Source organism: Lissotriton vulgaris, chromosome 11, assembly GCF_964263255.1.
Source record: "Lissotriton vulgaris chromosome 11, aLisVul1.2, whole genome shotgun sequence".
Lineage (NCBI taxonomy): Eukaryota > Metazoa > Chordata > Amphibia > Caudata > Salamandridae > Lissotriton > Lissotriton vulgaris.
The window spans coordinates 1,070,435,977-1,070,459,299 of NC_141699.1; the positions used below are offsets into that span (position 1 = coordinate 1,070,435,977).

A 23,323-nucleotide genomic window follows, 5' to 3' on the forward strand; every position below is an offset into this window, starting at 1 on the left:
CCAAGACTGATTTTTACTCCAACAGGATATTAGTGGCAGAGTCCCAGTCCAAAGAAATTTTGCCACTGTCCATGAATTAGCCTCATCCGATAGAGCCACGGCAACGATACCCCTTCCCAGCATTTATGCAACTCGCTCAATGAATTCTTCATTGAGAAGGTTGCAAAGATCAAAATCAACATACCCCTCCCTTCACCAACATTCGTTAACCCCTCTCCCCCACCCACCGCTTCTAAACTGACCAGTATTCCTCTGTTGACCATGGACTCACTTCCTCCGTTGCTTCAACGGGTAAAGTCGGGCTCCCCCCTGGACTTCGGCCCCGCCCACGTCCTCAGAGAAATTTTCCTGGCTTGCCCTACCCCTCCCCTCACACTCCTTAACAACTTTCACAAAGCAGCGGTTGTTATCCCAATCTTAAAAAAACCTGGCGCCGATCCCTCATCCCCTTCCAATTATCATCCTATTTCCCTGCTGCCCTACTTGGGAAAGGTTTTGGAAACCCACGTCACCAGCACCCTGAGCACCCATGTGGAGGCAAATCACTGCCTCGCTCCCCGCCAGGCGGGCTTTCGACCTCTACACTCCACGGAGAAGGTAGTGATTTCGGTAATGGATGAACTTCGCGAGGGCATTGACACCAATCTCCCGCAGGCCCTTATCCTCCTGGACCTGTCCGCCGCCTTTGACACGGTGGACCATTCCATCCTCCTCACCCGTGTCAAGGCGGCGGGCATAGAGGGCTTAGCCCTCTCATGGCTTGAGTCCTTCCTGTGCGACAGGGCTCAAGCGGTCCACCTTGCTGGCTTCACTGCCGCCTCCCGTAAGGTGGAGTGCGGCGTCCCTCAGGGTTCTTCACTTTCCCCCCCTTCTGTTTAATTTATACATCTACCCCCTCATTTTTATGTTACAGCAGCTGGAGGTCACGGTGTTCAATTACGCCGATGACCTCCAGATAATCTTCAATCTTTCCCACTCCCCCTTGTCCGCTCAGAATGTTCAAACTGTTATGTTATTCATTCAGGACTGGATGAACTGCAACCACCTCAAGCTTAATCCAGACAAGACTGAGCTGGTCTTGAATGGAGGTGGTTGCAGTCCATGGTCCCCATCTTTTTGGCCCTCATCACTTGGTGCCCCCCCACTCCCGGTCCCTAAAGTCAAAACCCTTGGGATTCTGCTTAACTCTCAACTTTCTGTGCACTCCCAAGTCAGTTCGGTGGTATCCTCCTGCTTCCTCTCTCTCAGGATAATCAGGAAAATATCCCGTTTTTTCTCCCTTCCGGCGCTAAAGGTTATTGTAATGGCTATGGTGCTCTCGCGCCTTGATTATGGAAACATAATCTACAACGGCGCGCCGGCCTACGCCATACAGCGCTTGCAGCTAGTGCAGAATCAGGCTGCCCGCCTGATTCATGGACTGCCCAAATTCCATCGAGCCACCCCATTGCTGAAGGCACTGCACTGGCTGCCCGTGAGAGAACGGTCCTTATTCAAACTAGGCTGCCTCACCTTCCAGGCCAGGATGGGCACTGCTCCTGAGTTTATTTGCTCAGCTGTCAGGCCCTATTTACCGGGCAGAGAACTCCGCTCTACTCACATGGCACTCCTGGCCATACCCCGTTCTAAGAAAAAGAAAGCTGGCGGGGCGAAATTCGCAGCCCTTGCACCTGTGTTCTGGAACTCCCTCCCCCTGGCGCTCCGAACTTCATCCTCTTATTTAGAGTTCCGGAAAAACTTGAAAACTTTTCTTTTTTCTAGTGCTTTTGCCACCTAGTATGTCCTCTCCTGCTGCTGTTTGCTGGTCGTAATCTCCAAAGCGCCATGAAACCGCTTGGTATAAGAGCGCTCAATAAATGTTTTTAAATTCAAATTCAAATTCAAAATTCAAGTCATAATATTCCCATGGTATGAATCAGTGTCAACAGCAGCTGCCAGAAGATATATGTATATACATGGTGCTGTGCCAACATTCACAAGATTCCACGGATCGAATCATGACCACTCCAACTGTCCAAAGATTTCCTAGATCAAGGCAGGAGCAAAACAGCAACAACAAAATTCCGAAGATTAAGTCAAGGAAGGCCATCAGTCACAAAATGACCTTAATAACGTCACGGCCGGGCCAGCTGTGACAAGATTCCCTGGATTGAGTCTGGGTAAAACCAACTATATTTCAAGATTTCGTGGATCAGCTAAAGGCAGGTGTAGGAGTCAGGAAGTAGATTTCCTAGATTGAGTCAGAAGATTCCCTAGATCAAGTCAGACCAATGATCGCAAGCTTCAATGGAAGGAGTCAGAGCTACCCAAACTGCGACAAGATTCCCTGGATGGACTCAATGGCACTCCAGCTATGATAAAACTCCCTGTACCTCTTCAGGGCCACTTCAACTGTGACAAGCTTACCTTGTTTGTGTCAAGGCCATGCCAGTTGAGACATGATTTCCTGGATCAAGTCTTGGCTATGTTACCTGTGTCAAGATTCCTTTGGTCATGTGAGGATGGATTCAAGACCACACCAGCTGTCACAAGTGATCCTTCCTCCAATTAGCGCCAAGTATGCCATCAGAAGATTTTCCGGATTGTTTTGAAGTCATACAAGCTGTCAGAACACAAGATTTTAAGAATGACAAAGCATGTTGTTAGTACTCAAGACTTAAACACAATCTTAGGGTCAGGAGCCAAGTCTAAACTAAATCAAAAAGTATCAGCACTTGCTCCTCTAGTTTGGCATTCCAGTAGGCATAGAAATGCCAGACACAGGTTACACCTTCACTGGTGCAGTTTTGTCCTTAGTAAGGACCTTCTCTGGAAGTCAATTAGGAAGTCGATTGCTAACAAAAAGAAAATATAACACCTTATCTAGCTTGTCTGTTATGAGATAAGAGAGCAGCCTCACTGGTCTGTGTAGAGTTACATCCAAGGACTAGAAGCTGGTAGCAGTATCCATGAGGTGACGGGCAGATCTTACCACATACATGGTCTCCCTCTTAGGACTATTCAAGCTCTGCAAAAATGTCCTTTGCAACTGGACGAAGGATTTCAATAACTACCGGTGTCCTTCTACTACTGTAATGAAGACCAGTCAACATAACGTCCCTGTTTGAAAGGAATGGAGGGGTGGGTGTTTCTCTATGGAATCCTTGAACTTTACCCCCTGTGCTGAGTGGAGAACGGTGACCTGCCAAAGAGTGGGAACCCGGTAATGAGCGCAGGGAATCGTGCTGCAAAACATATATGGCAGCAAGACCCACAAAGGTACCAGGAAAAAAAGAGTAGGTTCATAAGCAAGATGAAAAACTAAATAAAAAAAGTGTAAGGCCCATGAGTAGACAAACGGTAATGTCCTAAAGGGAAGCTTCAATGCATGTGAATGGCGGGCCCAGATCAAGCATCACAAGTTGTTTTTCATGAGCCCTGCAAACATGCCCCAGTTCTATCCATCTCATAGGAAGGCAACCACAAAGTTCTGGAGGTAGGGTGGCTGGTGATTTAGAGAAAATTAACCCAAGCAAGGACGCAGCAGCTGCCAGGACTTAAGACTGACTAAATAAAAGCATCCGATCGCCACCTACCCCCTACCCTGCAACATCAGGAGAGAGTATTTCACCTACGCTTTCATCTAAGCTACCGTGATTCTGGCTTTGGAGGCTAGGAACCTTACTTACAATAAGATCACGGGCAGGCACAATGTCAGATACCCTAGTGTAGATAATTTTCTTCTACAATATTATTTAGGTCAATGGCCTTATTACATAACGCTCAGAACAACCTCTTGACCAAAGGCTTGAAGGGAATTAATTTTGGGGTATTTAGATTGAGGCAATGACTAAAAAGTGGTGGAATTAAATTTAAAAGTCTGGGTTTTAATCGACCATATAATAGGGCCTTATGATACATGTAGTGAATATACTGTTTAATTTCTTGTTTGTGGTCCTTCCAACAATTTGACCATAAACAGGAGCCCTATCACTGTTTAAATGTCATCTAAGGTTTTACTCCATCCAATACGTGCATCCAAAGGTAAGCCCACATCCTACAAACAACGTGACTCACTCCTACATAGGCCAGGTAATGACATCAGGCGCCCCACCATCTCCTACCATACCTACAGCGATCCTTCATTGGGTTAATCCACAACCGTAGAGCATAGTCTGTCTAAGAACCAAAAGCATCAAGAGACTACAGAATTGGAAACCGCTAAACAAAAACCTTGTAACACGAACTCAACAACCCTTCATACTCAGATTTTATATTCCTGTGAGATGCACAAATTAGCAACTTTTGCATAAAGATTAAAAAAAATGTGTAACACCATGATTTGGAAGTTTTAACTTAACCTGTAAGGATATCTGTAAAGAAAGAAAAAGGAAAACAAGAATATAGAAAGAAACACTATATGGCGTAGAAAGACGGGGACTGTCTAGAAGGGGCCTACTTCGATTCCTGAACATACACTGAATCAATGTGGGAAGCATTTTGGTAACTAAAATTGAAAGGGGAGCAATAGTAATTCTCATCAAAACTACTGGGCATAGTTTCCGAAAGACCAAAATTTAAGGGTAATCTCAGAAACGTTATCCCAATGGAAACATGAAAACAAACATTGGCAAATACACCAGATATTGCCTCTTGCTTTGCCAATGCACCTAGTAGCATTGTAAAGGTTTTTCTGTCAATGCCGCTCACCATCGGTGAAAAAAAAAAATGACAATGATGTATGCATGCACATTAGTCATCACAAAATGTGTGAATATGCATCTTGGCTTTCGACTGCCTCAGTGTCACAAAGCATGCATGTATCATGACGTGGCAAGCATATTTTTCTGGGTTATCGTTCTAAGGGAAATACAATTTTCTTTTTAAAAATGCCCAGTAGCCACATGCAGCTCCAAACAAATCTATATATTTTTTTTAGATGGCGTCAATATTGCTGGTAGGGGCACAGGAGAAATGAAGGACATTGGTGGGTGGGTGTTGGTTGGTTTAAAAGGAAAAAATAACCTAAAAAGGAAAAACATTTGAAAAACCGTGAGTGGGAAGAATAGGTGTGAGCAACACGGAGAGCATGGGAGGCAGGATGAGGGAGTAGGTAGGAGATGCAATAGATGAGCTGGGAGGGAAGGAGCAAAACGGAGAGCACAGGGTGGAACCTCAGTGTGAACACAGCAATGGAGGGAGATACAGGCAAAAAGCACATGGATTAGGACAGAGTGCTGGAGAAAGTATTGCTTTGATTATTAGCTTTGGAAGGGTGTAAATCACAAGAAGCAGGAGGAAAGTCAACGAATAGCAAGCAAGCAAATGAAACTGGCAAGAAAGCCAACCAATGGTATGCAATGTGCTGGCCTGAAGCCCATTGTAAGTCTTGGTATTGTTCACAATGAATGAATGAAACGGTTCTTATATTGCGCAAACTTAGCCCAAATGGGCGTCATAGGTCTTTTCGACAAAAAGTCTGGCTACAAGTAGATAAAAGATGACTGAAGGCAAGACCTATACAGCACAGCCAAGGAGACTACCATACAACAAACACTACTGAAAACATCTGTCTCTTTCCTGTGGTAGTTGTATGCACAGAGGCCAGCTGAAAGTATCAAAGTGGTAGACTGAAGGAACTCCTCTAGCTGCTGACGGAAAGGATGAGCTAAGCGGTACATTTGTGCAATCCTGCTGAGGAAAACATGTACTTTCCTACCCAACACTGCAGGAATGTGCCGACACATGCACTCTCAGCGCTCGCCGACTTCATTTGTGTGTAGCGTTATTATAACTAGTGGTATTTTATGGTTCCCCTCATCACATTTAGTTGTGAAATGCAGGCAATCAGCGTAGCTCCAGGATTTTGCAACATTTTCCACCTTGAAGAAGGTAAAGGCCCAATGTCCCGACTATGACATAGGCGCAGTCCTGCCACAAGCATCTGCATTGGGTTCCACCCCTGACTTGTGCAACTGCATGAAAGAGCAGGGAGGGGGCTGTCCTCCCCCCATCTGTGGGCACAGAGTTGGAACCCTCCGCTTCTCATCTTGGGGAGTTGCACAGGAGGAGTCTGTCCCAAGGCAGACATGGCATCATCCTATTTCCCCTGAGTAGTGGAATTTGGTCGTCCTCCTCTCCTGGGCACCTGCATTGGGGACACCCAAGTCTCAGGTCCAAGTGCTCCTTCGTGTGTCTGTCAAGGGCGTCCCCATCTCTGGTGCGCCTACATGGTGGAGCCACTGCCCCCTGTAGAGTTCAGCAGTTTGCCTAAGTGCCTCAAGGGCCACTCTTTTTGCTAGCATTGGCAGTCCTTGTATCAGGGCTCACCTCACACCCCTCAACAAATGCAGAGCGAAAGGAATCACAAATACGTTCTGTGCATTTTAAGCTCTTTACTAACAGACATTATAGCCGTACAGTCACCATCTGCGATTTTAGTGCTGGCATGTAACCATCAATATTTTAAACTTCTCCAGAGAATTAATGAAATATTGATGAATAGCACAATAAAAGTTGCAAAGGCATAAACATCTGCTATTGAGTAAAAAAATGCATTTGCCTGGCATGACCGTAGAATAAGAAGAGATGGCGCCGGCTGTATCTCTGGTCCATTAACCATCCTTTACTTTCTGTTTTATTGTGGTCCCTACTCAGTCTTTGAGCATTACATGGGCTGGTTTGACCTACTATTAAGACTTAAATGTCCGATATGTATCAGAAAGCCCTTTCCCGTCTTCCAGTGACTTCCAACTGGTCTGTAACTGGTAGCAAAATATCAACACTGGGCAGCCAGCCAATGGTGCCTTGGCCCGATGCTCGTTAATGTATTACCTCGTAATCCCGAAAGAAAACTTGTAAAAAAGCTTTCAAGAAATTGCTTTTGAAAAAGTCATCTTTTTACTAGGATCTCTACAGGAGCCATAAAGTTATTTTCTTTGGGATGGTTTTGCAATAGCCAAAGTGCTCGCAGGGCGAGCCGGCTCATGACAGTAGTAGTCTAAAATAATCATACGTGCAATAAGCTTTTTGTAGCACAAAGGCAGTCACAGGACAACTGAGGCACGAGGTTGAAACATCAGATCCCAGGATACCTCAATCACATGGCGATATTAGCAAGCATTGGCAAAGCCAATATCTCTGGGCTTGAACTGGGCTAGTGCATGCAGCGCTAGCCAGGGCTTTAATGGGATGAAATAAAAACGGGGGGGGGGGGTCTCTCATAGAGGCGTGGCCGCTGTAATTAAGGGCGAGGCTTAAAACACAAGCTAAAAATCTTTGCTGGCATTTTGCTGCGTCTGCACATTCATCCAGATATATAACACAACACTTAACATTACACCTACAACAAGCCAGGAATATTGGCCTGGTCAATAGTTGTACGTTGCATAAGATAAATAAGCAACAACTATCACTTTGTTGTATATAAATAGCTACTCGCACTTGTAGGCGAAGTTGTGGCTAAGGCTAGAGAAGCCGACCTTCGCGCTGAGAAAACAGGTTCATGCCGGACGTCCTGGGATTTAAAAAATGAATATGCCCTTGAGTAATGTAACTGGTGCTCATGTAAAGCGCTCCAAGTCTCCGCTAGTTAAAACTGAAAAACGAGTCTCTGAAGTTACATCAAAGGCAGGGATGGGTTGTACTATTGCAGAGTTAAGGTTTTTTTTCCTTCGCCCTGATGGTAAAAATGGAGAGCCCGATAAGGACCCGTCTCGGCACCTGCTTTTAAAAACTGCTGGTGCTGAGCACCGGCAGGATCCTGCCCACTTAAAGCCCTGGCGTTAGCACACTAGAGCAAGTCACACGGGTGGGAGCCAGCAGAAAATTATCTTAATTTTAGCCACTCGTTCCGGCGGGTTATCAGCACTCATTTTTGGAGACCGGTCCTTACTTTTACTCATCAGACGTTTATCGAGAGCAAGAGAGGGAAAAAGCACACAAAGGTGAAATAAGAGAAAAGCGAAAAAACTCATGAAGGAAGAAAGTAGAAACTTGCAAATGTGAGATAAAGGGACAGGGGGTGTCTAAGAGGCTTGAAGTGGATACAAGACTGCGCAGACTTGGTATTCGCACACCAATGCCCGGCGTGGGCTTCCGAGCAGAGCTTTGGGCACCGGTACTCATTCTTTGCAAATTAAGCGCTGGCTATAGTTGTATAGTGGTCCCTCATGCAGTTCAATACAAGCACACAAGTGAAGGCAAAGGATACACCCTCACAACCAATACCATCAGGTGAAAGATAGACACTGCAGTGAGCCGAGGCAAGACATGATTGACAAGGTCTCAAGCCAATAACTGAAAGAGGCTGGTCTTAGAAAAGCAAACGATTGAGAAGGATGGACCCAAAAGGTTGGTTTGATGACTACAGTGTCTACACGCAGAACTAAAATGCATCGGTAAAGCCAATACGTCTCGCCTATGTGAGATCTACTGGTTTTGTCAAGGTCTTTTAGCCATGCTGTAAAATGCCGAACTGCTGTGCAGCGTGGCTGGAACTCTAGAAAACAAAGTGCTATGAGGCAGCAAAGCTGGCCCCATCGTGCGCTTTTTTTGTTTTACTTTCAGCCATGCTGTATAGTAGGCAGGCAGCTACAAAACATGGCTTAAAAACATTGAAAGGCCAATTAGTAGAGCTACCTTTGCCAAGGTTTTCTTTGCCATTTTGTACAGCTGCATAGCGGATAGTAAAAAAAAAAGTTTTAAAGCACTATGTAGCAGGCAGCATTGACCATGTCATAGCACTTTTGACTTTAAAAAAAAAACTTTTAGCCATGCTGCACTGATGTACAAAATTAAAAAAAACACACTGACAAAGCCAAAAGAGCTCACATAGATTGAACTATTTTCTTTGCCTTTGCTTGTGCCACAGGGACACGAGCTTCAGCAACACCGTGAGGCACATAGTATATTGTACCCACCAGTGAAAAACAGGTTTCTCGTTGGCTCTACATCCCACTCTTGGTCGATGGAGGAGGGGTGTGATGGGTAGTAGATGGCGTATGGCAATAAGGGGGTGAAGCAGGGCACTCAGATTCTTGTATAGCGCTGCATCGCCATCAATATGGCATCTCACCAAAACATTTATTAAAGGATGGCTGTCTAACTTGTGCCACATCCTTGCTACTGTTTCAGAAGAACAACTAGCTCTGTAAATAAGTTCTATGTAGAGTAAACCGTATGTGCACATATTCGGTAGATTCCTGAAAATCTGGCCTCTACCCAGCTCCCTCTGGCGGACATGTGTTGGGCATACCCAAAGAGGGGGCGGCAATACCTGTACATCACCTAACAGTGTAACAATTTGTAACAAGGTGTAGTAACAACAATACATCGGTGCAGACATCATACAAATGATGTCAAACCCCCAATCAGCGTCCGTCAATGACAGGACAGCACACAGATTATGTTACCTTTCCTGGCACGTTATCTTATCTGGCATTTGTCAGAACATCGCATGTTAAAAATGTGCTAATAGGATGCGGAAATAGCAGTACACTGCGCAGGCGCACATTCAAATAATCCACGTCCATCCTAATACAACAGTATCCAGCACTAACTTTTACACACATCGACTCATTTTGAATGTTCGTTAAAAGACTGTAGATATGTAGGGGACCGCACGCATATCACTCGTTTATTTTGACTGAAAGCATTGTAATAACAGCACCCAACATGCTATATGGGCGCATTAAGCACATTACTTTATTGTGGGGTTAACCTAGTTTAATGCACAGGGGTAACTCTACACAGCAACTGACTCTAAGGCAACTCTGACCCCCTACCCATCTTCCCCGGACTACATCTACCAGAACACAAAGAACTGGCCGAGGACCAGATGAGATATCTGGACTAAGTATCCGAGCAGGCATCCGGCCTCACTTAGTCGTTACAGACTCCGCAGAACACAAAGGAAATATCGATGAATTAAGGGATAAGCTCACCCCTCCCCTGGCTTGAAATAGATTGATATCTGTGGCACTACGTGTCCCAGAATACACTGTGTTTCACCAAGTAAAGGCAACCTACATAATACAGCATCCTAGCGCCTGTAGTACCAGCCCTGTAGTGGGCAGCAAGTCCACGAACTGCGAGAGCAGAACGGGAGAAGCAAAAGCGCCATGTCTGTGAGATATTGATATGATGTGTGTATGTGTACATGTCTTAGTTTCTTTCTGTGTCCACATGTGCCTATCTGTACTTGAATCCGTCTTTCTGTGTTGAGGCATCGTTACATGTGCATGCACCGGTCTGCATATGCCTGCATGTCTTGCTGCCAGTAACTGGGTGTGTGTTTGTGTGTCTGTGTCCACGTGCATCCATGTATACGCCCGTTTCCTGGTCTGTCTTCGTATACATTTGTGTGTCTGAGTGTATAGGTCTTTGTACGGATACATCTGTGCATGGGCCTGATTTGTAAGTCTGTGTAGTTGTCTGTATCTGTATGGGTGTGCTTACAATTATCGTAGCATTTGCATAGCGATTTCCACTTTGTAAGCCCAACTGTGACAGTATGTGAGGGTAAGCTATATGCTGGTGCGTTTATGCACCTGTAGGTCTGTGTCTGACTATAGGTGTGTGTCTCTATGGTGTTTATCAGTTCGTGTTACATGCCCGAGGGCCAAGAAACGGCTGACAATTTCTGGAAATAAAGACTGGTCTGCATGGCACACTGCAAAAGAGGGTACTCTTGAGGTGTGTTTGGGCCTTAACCCAAATGTATATCTCAAACTAGACATTATGATCAGGGCGGTGGCTTATCCTTTGATGCATGCATGTTCATTGCACTACCATCTTTCTGCAGTGATCAGGCTTTGTACAACAGGCTGTAGTAGCTCTACACTGATTGGCACAAAGAAGTAACAAAAGGAATAGTACGAGTGAAAAGGGAAGCAATTAAATAAGGTGCTACTCGACAGGGTATTTGGTTCTCACTCCTGTGATGCAGACTACAAAAGCGATGTTGTTTTGTTGGCTGTGTTTTACATGGTGAATCAAGGGACTGGTATTTTGAAGGGATTATGTTGCATTCATGAATGCGGATGAAGGCCTTAACCAGCAGAGGAGGAAGTTGTGTTCTTGGGAAAACAAAGACGTTCGGCTCCAAGCAGCCCACTCTTCTGTTTGGGTGCTAGGAAACAACCCTTTCTTTCCCAGCACCCGCAAGATTGTCACCAAAATTCTCTCACTTTCAAGTCAGAGAAAGAAAAGTAAACACCAAGCTCCCTAGGAAGACAGAGCTTGACATTTGACCTTTGACTTTGAATGCACAGTAAATGTGACAAGATAAGAGCAAGATTTAAAGGCCTGTTTACAGAAAGCAAGCACTCGGAAGGAAACTGTAAATAAGGTTTGGGCAAGGGAAGGGACAAACTCAAGATGGACAGCCTAAAACAAACAGAGCAAGCAAATAGTAAGCCAGAAAATGTGAGTTACAAACCACAAAGCCAATGGTAGGCAACGGGCAGAATCCTTTATCAGGGAAGCTTTCCAAATGTCCCCAAGATGCTGTTAGCATACCGTAAGCTTCGACCTACAAATGAGCCAAAAACAAATCTCTGTATTGTGCAGTGCTGAACACAAGGGTTTTCACTCCAGAACAACACCTAGGAAAACCCTCTTGCTGAATAGATTTTCACAAGAAAGCACATGCAATTTTATTTATCTGATGCCCAGCAGAAGTGCAATATAACGTAAACAAATCTGGCTTTATCCCAGAAGAGGGTGTGGCAACAACACCAAACACCTCCTTTACCTCATAGATAAAACCTTCAGGTCCCGCACTCCGCTGCTGGTTTAGTCTATAGACGCCGAGAAGGCTTTCGACTAGGTACAGTGGCCTTTCCTTAGACAAGTCATGGAGGGAGTGGGACCGAGACCACAATTCCTGAAGTGGGTGAGCAGCAGATACACCGACCCCACCACTCTAGTGAGAGTAAACAGCCTGACCTCCAAGCTATTGACAGTAGCAAACGGCTCCCGCTAAGGCTGGTCTCTGTGTCTTTTGCACTTTACATGCAGCCATTTGCGGAGAGGATACAACTGAACACATCAATTAGGGGCATCCCTTTTAGCGTCCGAGAACACAAAATAGCCCTGCACACAGTCAACGTCAGGATGTCTGGCACAACCTCAGTTCTCTCTCCCAGATCTCATGAGAGAGCTAGACAACTTCAGGAAGGTATTGGGCATTAAAGTGAACATCCTGACAAGCACACTCTTAATTTAACTATTGGGCAAAACGAGATAAACAACTTAGACACCACTTCCCCTGGGCAGACAATGGGGTGTCTTATCTTGGGCTCACGATCCTTCCTAGGCTCCGAGAAACAGTGGGAAGAATTTTTGACGGTCTCATCACTACGGCACGCAAAGAACTGTAGAGCTGGGACAGCTGGGGGGTCTTTCTTCGGTAGCTAAGATAGCAGCAAGTAAAGGAGGACGTTGCTCCCCAAGATACTATATGTTGCAGACTCTCCCCCTAAACTCACCCCCCCCCCCCCCATGGCACTCAGTAAACTCCAACATATGATATAATACTATATCTGGAGTGATAAGCGACCCCGGATGGCTAGAAAAAAGGTGTAACCCCGTCAAAGTATCAGCAGTGTATGTGTCCCTCACCTCATTTATTACTACAAGGCTGAGCAGCTCAGATACATGGTGAAGAGAAATAGACCACTTACAGGAAAACATTGGTGCTTCATTGACCAATCCACTGCAGGGATCCATATCTGAAAGGTACCCTGGCTCCCTAAAAAGTATCGTCCAGGAGGAGTCTGCGTATGAACCATCACAGGGGCAACCATAGCAGCCTGGGACAAGGTCATGGTGTCAAATGGCCTCTCTACCCCCATTTCACCCCTCACACTGGTTACGGATAATCCAACATTCCTCCCAGCAATCACTAGCTATGAATTCCACACATGACTAACTGCAAGCAAATTTGTGATCTTTACGACTCCATAGGGATTAAAGACTTTCCACAACTCCAATCTAAAAGTCTACCCAGAATGGATTACTGGTGCTATGCCGCAGTCAGACACTGAGTCACGAATCCGCCGCCGTCCCTCACACCTCCAGACCAATGAGAAAATTCGAAAAGCGGCTATTTACCAAAGCCAATAATAAAAGCCTGCTCTCCAACATATATGATTTTTTTTTAACACCTCTAAGGGCATTTGCAAATTCCTTGCTCAAAGTTGCTGTAAACAGGAACGCACCATCCCCCCTAAGCAATGGGCCAACATTCTCCACAGAACCCCCAACTCCTCCCTAAATGCTGCAGGGAAATAATCTCTGCTGAAAATCATCCACTCTTGGTACTAAACTCCAACTAGATTTGTACAATGGTTACCAAACTCCACAAACACCAGCGGATGCAACTGCGGCCAAGTAGGCCCAGTTGCTCTGAAGATGCCCCAAGCTTAAGAGATACTGGGGAAAAGGGCTTAAAGACACTGGCGATATTTTTTAGACGGATATTTCCCGCTTTTCTATCTACACACTACTGAGGCTTCTAAATCAGCTGATATAGCCCTCTCCCCATCACCCCGAGTGGGTATCACACTGGCCCTGTGTGCTACTAGGCAAGTCTTCACATCTAAATGGGGAACGGATATCACCCCAGTCCACCCAGACTGACTTCATAGACTCTGGGATACTGTGGCGGTGGAGAAGCTCACGGCGTCACTGGAACAAACACTGCTACGCTTCGATAGAATGTGGGGGCCTTGAATCCACTTCCTAGCCAACAGCTTTAGGGAACTCAGCTGCACCCACTACCTTTGGGGGCTCCAATTGACAGGAAGCGAGACCCAACACAATGGCTGACCAAACTCTCTCCATGCACTCTGAGAAAACTCTTCTGTACACTCGAGTGAAACTATGACCCAAGTCTGGGACACTGGAACCGCACCCACACCGACTTACCCCTCACCCATTTTGACTCCATTCCCCCATACACCCTGCTCTCATTCCCCCCCTCCCCAAATGACCCCTCAGTAATCTACCTCACCGGCCTCCGGATGTTGGTGAGAGTATGCGTTCAATAAATTGTCAATAAGAAGCCTTAAACCACAATATAACAATCTCCTTTGTTGAGTAGAAAAATAGAGACAGCAAAGGTTTTCAAGTCACCAAAAGGATTCACCGCTGCTCTCGGCTGTGGAGTACTTAACATAACTCCGATTAACTAAATTAAAGGGGAGGGGCTACAAACAAAGAACCCAAACTCTAGAATGGCAAAAAAAAAAAAAAAACACCCACAGTAATGTATAGTAGAAAAGTGACACTACTTACCCTTTCCGTCTAAACCCTTTATTTAAAGGCTGTGCACGCTAAAGCAGACAATAGGTAAATCCGGGAGCAGCCCCCGCTCTCCTGGTTTAACTTTTGACGTATTTATTTATCTCCGAATTTGCAAAGTTCAAGCAATTTTGAAAACTGCCCTCGGGTGTTGATGAATGCAAAAAAGATACAACTGGAGCAGTGCAAGTATATAGGTATAGGCACATAGAAGAAATGCGCAGACAGTACTCAAACAGAAGCTCCTGATCCTCAGAAGACAAATTATTCTAATTACTGTAGCAAGAGACACCTGCCAAATTCTGCCTTTGTAACTAGGACTCCTTGGTACCACCAGGCTGGAAACACCAGACACTTTTCTTCAGTGGAAGCTGGATCACTTCTGTTTTTAAAAATTGCTATACACAACAAAGATCATGTTTTAGTATTTTATCTGATATATTCCATGATATTAGCTAGTTCAAACGCACTGCCAGTTTGCCTCACAGTCGCATACTTTCACTCTTTTTTTGTACCAAATACCACATGGGAAAAGTAACCTCTTTGCTCAGCCCAGCTTTTCTCCATAGGGGAAATACCACGATGACGAAACATCTAAAACCAGAATTTTCCATTGGCGTTGGTTGGGCAACAATACTGGAACAACAGTGAACCAGTTAAGAAAATACACTTCAGTCACCCTCACACACTAGTAAGAACCTTTCCCCTACCCAAATCCTTCCTATTGTGACTTTTGCACTAACATTTCTTCTTCATAACCTAAATCTTAATTATTATCGTTATGCTCACAGTAAACATAACCATTGAACCAACATAAAAGCTATTTAGTAATATTTCCCTTAAACTAACCCTAAATCCAAATTAATAACAGTACTCGTGGGTTTAAAATAACCCTAACCTAAATCTGAACTATGAACATTAACGTAAGCACTAAACCGACCCTAATCCTAACCAAAATCCTATGTAGTAACATTTCCCTTACACAAACCCTAAAAGTAAATCCTATTAGATATGATAAGGAATTTATAACATGCACATACACCAACAGACTTCACTGTGCTACGACAGGACAGGAAGCCACAGCAAGAGGAATCATTAATGTTAACAAATTATTAGCATTAGACCCAAACTAACAATAATAACCTTAAACCTAGCCTAAATTCGAATTATTAGCATTGCCCTTTTACTAAACATAACCTTACACTGACCCTACATTCTAATTATTAGCATTACCCTTATACTAACCATAACCGAAATCTAACCCCTTTACCCGACTGAAACCATAACCCTTCCCAAACTATGTCTAAGCTTGAACCCCTCCTCCTTTTTAACATACACACCCATTTGAAGTAAGAAGGAATAAAAATAAATGCATTCAATGTATTTTAATTTCATTATTGCGGACCAAAAATAATATATGTTTTAACTACTTTTCTTAGTATTAGTTCTTTTAAGAAGCTACTTCTTATAGGTGTTTTTTTCACGGTGGAAGAATTCCATCCAGAATGGTCAATTCATCAGCGGTTCAGTAATTAGTAATCGCAACCACTTATTAAGATGTCAAGGAGTAGGTAGGGCCTGTATGAATGCTGTTTTTTGAAAGCACACTTACACCTGTAGCTTTCTTGGCTGCAGTGAAGTTTGAGGTGCCATAACCACCTGCTTATATCATAGTTTTTCTCATACTGTTGTACAGGCACTCTGTACTTTACGCAACTATGGATATGTAATTCAACCGACACTTTGAATAGGTAAGTCATTTGTGTATACTTACAAGTTTATACTTGGACAGGCTCAACTGCGGTTGTATCTAGAACTAGAATTACAGTGCTGTGGGGATGCAGGTTCGCACATTCTCTGGTGATATTCAGCACTTTCAGTAGTCCAGAACATTTGAGAAAGAACAGATCAAAGCCGCTTCTTTAAGTGCAACTAAGTAAATATTATCGTTGCCTCTATTTATTTTTTTACAGTACGAAAATGATTGCATTTATCATATTTTAAGCACATACATAAATGCCATTAAATATAAATTAGGGCTTGCATGTTGGTTTCTTACATTTCCTCCAAGGCATATCATGCTATAACTAGTAACCACAGACCTTTATGGACATCTCTATAAGGCAAGAAATTGAAGAATACGGTTCATTGCAAATCTTCATTGTGCTGACATTTACATAGAAGGGAACATGAATTCATAAAACAATGATCAATTACATACAGCTTTCCCAGATCAACAACACCTGTACATGCTTTTTCAGGTCATTATAAGGGTTCAATGTAGAGGTTTAATCATAAATGCTGTAAAAATGCATATTCACAGGTATCGCTATGGTCTCTCTTTCTTTACGTAATCTACTGATCTTTCCAGAATTGCAGACAAACTACTCTAAACAAGGGAGTCAAACAAGGTATTTTTTTTTTACTCCCAATAAAATCCAACACAGGTTCTAAGCATCTCAACCAAGCATCTCCAGTAAAAATGCAGACTGCACAAACAGGTCAGTATCTTCTTTAACACAAAGCCTTCACAAGAATCCCATAATTTATACGTTAAACAAATAATGTCAACTTCCCCAACTAGACACACAAACTCACATGACCCTGAGAAAACAGCTGATCATCGGATTCTCAGAATACCTTAATGTAAAAGGATTCAATAACCATTAAGAGAATAAGCAGGAATTGTATAAGAGGATGGTACAGAGCATTAAGCTTTCCAATTTCCAAAGACTTTCTTGGATCTGAGGGGGCCATGCACAGGGCATATAGAAGGCATGTATTGGGCCATGTTAGCATGCACTGCTTGACTGGTCCAATCAATGGTGTCAAAACTAGTGTGTTTTGGATTGTTGCGCCAGCAGAACACGTGTCAAGGTTCTTTGCTCTTACGTGAAAGATTAGAAGCCCTTGGACGAGACCTCACAAGTGAAAAACACGCTGACCACATGCATGAACAGAACCCACTGTAAGGTAAGGTTTATGCATTAAAATGGGCCAGAAATTAGACAAGACTACAGCTTAATAACAAACCAAAATATTATGACATTTCTACAGCAACAGAGTACAGTCAGAAAACATACATGTCAAGGTCCTTTAAGAGAAAAGCAGCAATGGGCGTCAGCACAGATTCTCGACCCATCAGACAGGAGACAATTTCACTCTGCCCTCACATGTGGACCATCTCGGTCTACAGCATCAGTGTAAGTCCTGGGAAGAAGGACCAATACTGGGTAGATGTAATCCCATCATTGAGATCAAGGTCTTCTACGCCGATCCGAGGGCCTCCTTCGTTTTTCACGGGTCTTCGTTACCTCCTGTCCTTCTCAATCTCTCCAACACTTGTATTACTTCCTTCCTTCCTGAGTTGTTACATTAAGCGTGTGATAACTCCATCCCTGTCAACCTCGAGCCCCTGAGCTGAGAGAGCACATTCAAGCTACATACTGGATCAAAACCATCTTCTGAAATCACCTTTCATACTGCGCAGAAACAGCCTTTGCACTGCACTTATTTAAGAGCCCATATTCACTCATCAAACACGATTCCTCTGTGCTCCTCTTACTCTAGCACCAATCATATTTCATCTTTTTCAAAAGGGAATCTTACGTTCTCCCTGCTGTGCCAACCGTAGTTTCCTGCACTACTTTCATATCACTTTTATAATTATTAGAGTGCTAGAACAAGCCTATTTTCAACTGTATTCCATTAAACATTTGTCCCAAACCGTCTTTTCTTTTCCCACGAAGTGTGGGCTTCATAGTGCTAAAGCACTTCATTCGCATCCTCATGTTTCTTTCAGACAAGCTGGCTTTCCCATCAGTGTCCCCCAACGACTGCCAAACACACATCTAGAATGAAAGTTCCCATCTAGTTTATACTGCAGTTAAGTCCATCAACTGCAGATTAAAGACCAACACAACTAAAAAAAACCACCTGTATGTGAATAGAACAGTGCACCTTGTTAACTACAACAAAATCGGTTCAGGACAAACCTCTACACACAGCATCAGATCAGTGCAAGGGATCTGATCATTCACCCACAGTATGTAACATTAAATCTCAGCGGAGTCACGCATTGGACTTAAAAAAGGTAGCCGGTTTGAAGTGCCATGCCATCCGAATTAAAAGAAGAAGTTCACGATCAGCCTTTTTCACAGTTCGCCTTGGCAATCTCACCTTCTATATGCCCCTACGGATGTCCTTGTACATGCTCAGACAAAGCAACTCTAATGACCTTTTACAAAGCAATATTCGATCATAAATGCTTCCACCATGACGACTCTTCACAGTTTTGGTCTGCCAGCTCTGTGTGGGCCAATTGTGATTATTTCTCAAATCACTGACAAGATTACTCAATATCGCCCTAAAGCTGGCTGGCTTTCAGCTAGGAAATTAGCCTTTTACATGCTACTGACACATGTATTTAAAGACATGAATGGCAGTGCTCCCAACTACGTCTCCAACCCTATACCTCTGCACGCTGACTAAAAAACCCATGATTGACTAACTGTAATCATATAGTGGGCCCCACGCTACCCTCTGGTGCTGCCTGTGCAACCTTCACTGGAACAGTTCACCATCAGCCATCCTACTGACTCCTGCTGTCCAAAAGTTAGGGAAAAAACAGAAATTCAATTGCTTGCAATTCGAAAGAAGATGTTGCCCACATCAAAGTAAATATGTATGCTGCACAACGGTATTACTCAATAGTAAGCAAGATAAAAGGGATAAAGTAACCCCTGCCATACATTCTAAGGATTTTGAAAGTCATTGAGGAGTTCCGTGATCATATAGAGAAACGATGTTGAACGGAGTTCCTTTATAAGGTTATGGAACTCCGAGGTGACTTGCAATATCCTTATCATGGAGGCCAGGGGTACTTTATCCCATATAATACATGGTCACACCATCACCTTTCCCACAAACTACTTAAATCCTTAGTGTGAAGCTCTTTCATAAGAAAGAGCGAGCATGTTTGCAAACATGAAGAATACAAATAAAACCTACTGTTCAAAATTAAACACATCAAAAACCTGTTAGATGTTTATGGCAAACAGATACTAGAAACAGTTCAATACAAGTCAGTTTTAAAAATAAAAACTTCAGTGGCTGGTAGTGTGTAGAATAATGCAGAAAGATTCTACTTTTTCTCTATCTAAAGGAGTGCAACAAAAATAAAAATGCTCTCTCTGCTCGTCACTGCAATAGAGCAGTAGAAAGAAAAGCAATGTTCGTTTTCATTGCTTTAAACAGCTGCTTCAATTATGCTCCATCACAGGACCTGCTTTTCACCTCGGGTCCTGACTCTAGCAGAGGCAATTGTGACATCATAACTCTGTATTAAGTTATAATAGGTGAGTTCTGACATCTATTCTTTCTAACCTGCGACTGGGTGTGTCACAAGTCGTCAATTATAAATAAATCAGAGACCGCCGTTTATACAGGGAATGCAGAATCACATCTATTTGCTTATAACGTGCGTCTATTTGTTTTCCTGCTGACATTTATGTAATTAGCATAGTAAACACTCCTCAAATGTTTCCTATGAATTAGTACTAACCACCCCACTGTTTATTGCTATACTGTCGTTTATTGCGCCTGTTGCAAAAAGTTGTTGATCAAAATCTTATGTTGTTTCCAAAAACAAAGCACTGCCAAGTCTGCAGTATTCTATCCACGACAAAACCTAGCCTGACCTTGGTTCTAAAATCTGTCAGGATTATCAAGTATAGAGCCCTCCCCAAACCACAAGATTCTTGACGCCTCGAGCAGTCACGACACTCAGTACAAGACAAACATCTCAGGACACTAAGTGAGAGGCAACTTTGTTTGCAATTTTTAAGACTGGTGCCAGTAAAGCAGCCTTTTATGCTGATGGGAAGAGCGCCGCGTGTTAAGGTTGCTTGTTAGAGCTTTCTTTTACAGGCGATTTGGAGAAGAATTTAGTAATGCCCTTGTTGTTCTGCAGTAATCAAGTACTAAAATGAAGTGGGTGCCAACCCAAGGTTTACCAATAGAAGAACCGTTTGTATTCACAAGCCAATTAGTCAGTTTAACGGAAAACTGGACACTTTGTGCTTTTGAGAGAGGTACAAACTTAACTACTTCTGGATATGTCCAAAACTGATGCAACAGCCAGCTATGGACCTTTTTAAACCACACTAGTTAAGGGACTTCTAACAATTTTTACTTCGAAAAGGCGATAACACGGCCTTAAAGCACTTTAACTGGAATTAGTAGGCATTCAAATGCAAAAGCATAGATTGAGAATTCATACTTCAGGGTGATGGACTGGCATCTCCGGGAATTCTTGAAACAATCAGATGATCTCGTGTGTGGAATTACGCATGCCAAAATGTGTACTTGGGTACAGAGACGTTCACCACTCGTAAACACAGAGACACACAATAATCGGCAAATTGTGCACCTATCATTGTGCATGATGCAGAAGGTCAAGTGAACACAAAAATCATTAAACACCGATATTTGTTTTGGCAGTCTCTCTTAAAATGCCATTCGTATATGGATATTGCACTGAAGCTTGTTTATGTTTAATAATAAGATTTTTTTTTAATCCTTAAACACCGATACTATCAAAAGCGCAGCTCGCAGACCCAGAATAATCAAGAACTTAAAATGGAACCCTTTCAGTACCTTGACATAAGATGATAACATTTTCCAAAAACAAATCAGACATACAGAGACAGCTCAGTCAGATACGGAGCTTATCATTATGCATAATCAGGCGTTAGCCAGTGCAACCTGGAATACCTCCAACATATTCAAGGATGATATAACGGGGTAACATTGGACATTAAACTTTAAAGTGCAAAATCAGAAACACAAAATAGCACCCGATTGGCGATCATATGAAAAAAAATCACTGCCATTTATCAACAAGACCTCTAAAATTAGACCATTTGATTTAAAATCCATAAACACTTCAGACATATATTAGAATAATTACATAGGGTCAATTCAGAAACACACGCAGCTTTTAGACACAGCTTTTAGTGGGTACATGGATGCTGAAAAGATCAAAACGTCCCATCTTCAATGGAAAAAGGTTTCGCTTATCTCCACAACCACACACGAAAAGAGATGTGTCCAGTGCTCAGAGAAGAGACTGGGAACTCCTTTGGTACCGCTACTCACCCAAAGTCATCATCCATGGACTTGAAGAAGAATTTGTAGTTGGGCTTGTTCAGAATCCCCTTGAAGTCACCAAGGGTGACCAGTTCTGCTGGAATGGGCAACTTCACCAGGTATGGCGTCTCCTGCTCGTCCAGGTGGTAAATTACCTTTGTTTCACCCATGGTTGCCAAGATATCCAAAGGTTCACCAAAAATGTAAGTCACTGGCGCCTTCAATAGCCAGAGCCTTTCTTCCAATCAAAAAAGAACTGACACCCCAAAAATCCAATGCGCTGGTTCATTCAAACTTGGAGACTCCGTGGCGTAAAGCCCACTGCACTTGACCTCACCGCAAGACATCAGCTGTCCTGGCCAAGCCCACTGTATCAGGCACCAGTGCATAAAGTCAAACATTTTGGATTCAAGAGCCCGCAAGCCATTATTGTAGAGATTGAAATCCAGTGCACTAGCTTTTTTTCTGATAGCAGCACACTAGAGTACATAGAACATAGGGTACCAAACCAAAGGTCCACAGCAGCAGAAGGCCAGCCCCCACGCTGCTGTTCTGAGTGAACTGATGCTAATCCTAGAATGAAGTTTCCAGAGCCAATGCATCCAGGGCCCAAAATTGCTGTCCAGATTCCAAAATGCCCAGCTTCCGATATGCTACATTAGCATCAGATGCGCACGAGCTAAGAGCCAGTTCACCAAAGCGTTGAGTCGTTTACAAGAGTACCGCTTATGCAGAAGAGCACAGTCCAAGATTCAAGAGCTTGCTGCGCTAAAATCAAGATGCAAAGACACCACGAAGGCCGCAATGTCAACAGTTGCCAGTCCCCATAGGCACCAACCATATAGAATTAGAGTCAAGTGTCCAAAGCACTGGAATATGCTGCACTTCAGTGTACGATGTAAGACACCAGAGTCAACTGTGCAAGAACCTATTCCAGGTACACAGACTCTGGTGCTACAGAGAAACAGCAAAGTCACCAGAACCTAAAGTTAACAGCCCAAAGTAGAAGATCCAACCGAGTTATAGCCAAGACCAACGTACCATGGACTCCTTCACCAGGTCTATAGACACCATTATTAATTTTATGCAGCTCAGAATCCAATGTGCCAAGGCCAGCAGCAATGTAGTGCTGAGTCAATGTCTAGGAACAAACTTGAAGGCCGCAGAACTCTGTGCAGGAGACCAGAAGCCAAGGCTGAAGCGCTACAGAGAGACTTCAAGGCGCTACAGTACAAGGGTCTGACCATGGAGGCCACAAACCAAGCTCTGGGAGCAGCTGTCCTTCAGCCCAGAGAGATGAAAGTGCTACAATGGCTGCCCTGAGGGCTAATGCACTGGGCTCAACACCAGGCGGTACCGGGCTGTGCTGGATCCGGCATCATGATGTTGGGAGGCCAGGCAGAGCTCCTGCAGCGGTCTCGCCTGAAGGCCAGGGCGCTGCGGCCGGCTGCAGTGACCGGGCAGTGAAAGGAAGGCTCTGGAGCACTGGCAGATGGACCCACGGTGACACCTCTTCTCCGGACCCCTCTGTGTCTCCGCCTGCGCACCGTCCCGCCTCCTCCACCCTCCCTCGGCCGCGGGTCCGCCAGCTTCTGCCACCGCTCCGCTCGGGTCTCCCTTGTTCTCCTCCGGCTCCTGTCAGTATGAAACGCGCATGCGCCTGACAGCCAGCCAGCTGAGAGCCCTCCTCGGCTGCAGGGCCAAGTCACGTGACCGCGACGACGGGGTGGTGACGTCTATGACACTGATTGTAGTGACGACAGGCGAAGGGGCTGGCCCGTGACAGCCCCCTCCTCTCCGCTGGAAGACTGAAAATAAGAAGGGGGGTGGGGGGATTACAGTTGACGCAGCAACAGAGCGACACTGGCTCGCTGTGGCGGCCATCTTG

General features: G+C 44.2%; 1 protein-coding gene across 3 annotated transcripts in view; it reads right to left on the bottom strand.

The window, feature by feature from the left end:
* DVL3 (dishevelled segment polarity protein 3) overlaps window positions 1-23,080 on the bottom strand; it is a 393,303-nt gene extending 370,223 nt beyond the window's left edge. For 2 of the 3 annotated variants that reach the window (XM_086944463.1, XM_086944465.1), the window contains exon 1: window positions 21,445-23,074. In XM_086944463.1, coding sequence (XP_086800589.1) covers window positions 21,445-21,605 — 161 coding nt within the window. In that variant the 5' untranslated portion in view covers window positions 21,606-23,074. Of the gene's footprint in view, window positions 1-21,444 lie in introns of all 3 variants that reach the window. The other variant, XM_086944462.1, reaches the window with a different exon arrangement.
* Between the last annotated feature and the right edge of the window lie 243 nt (window positions 23,081-23,323).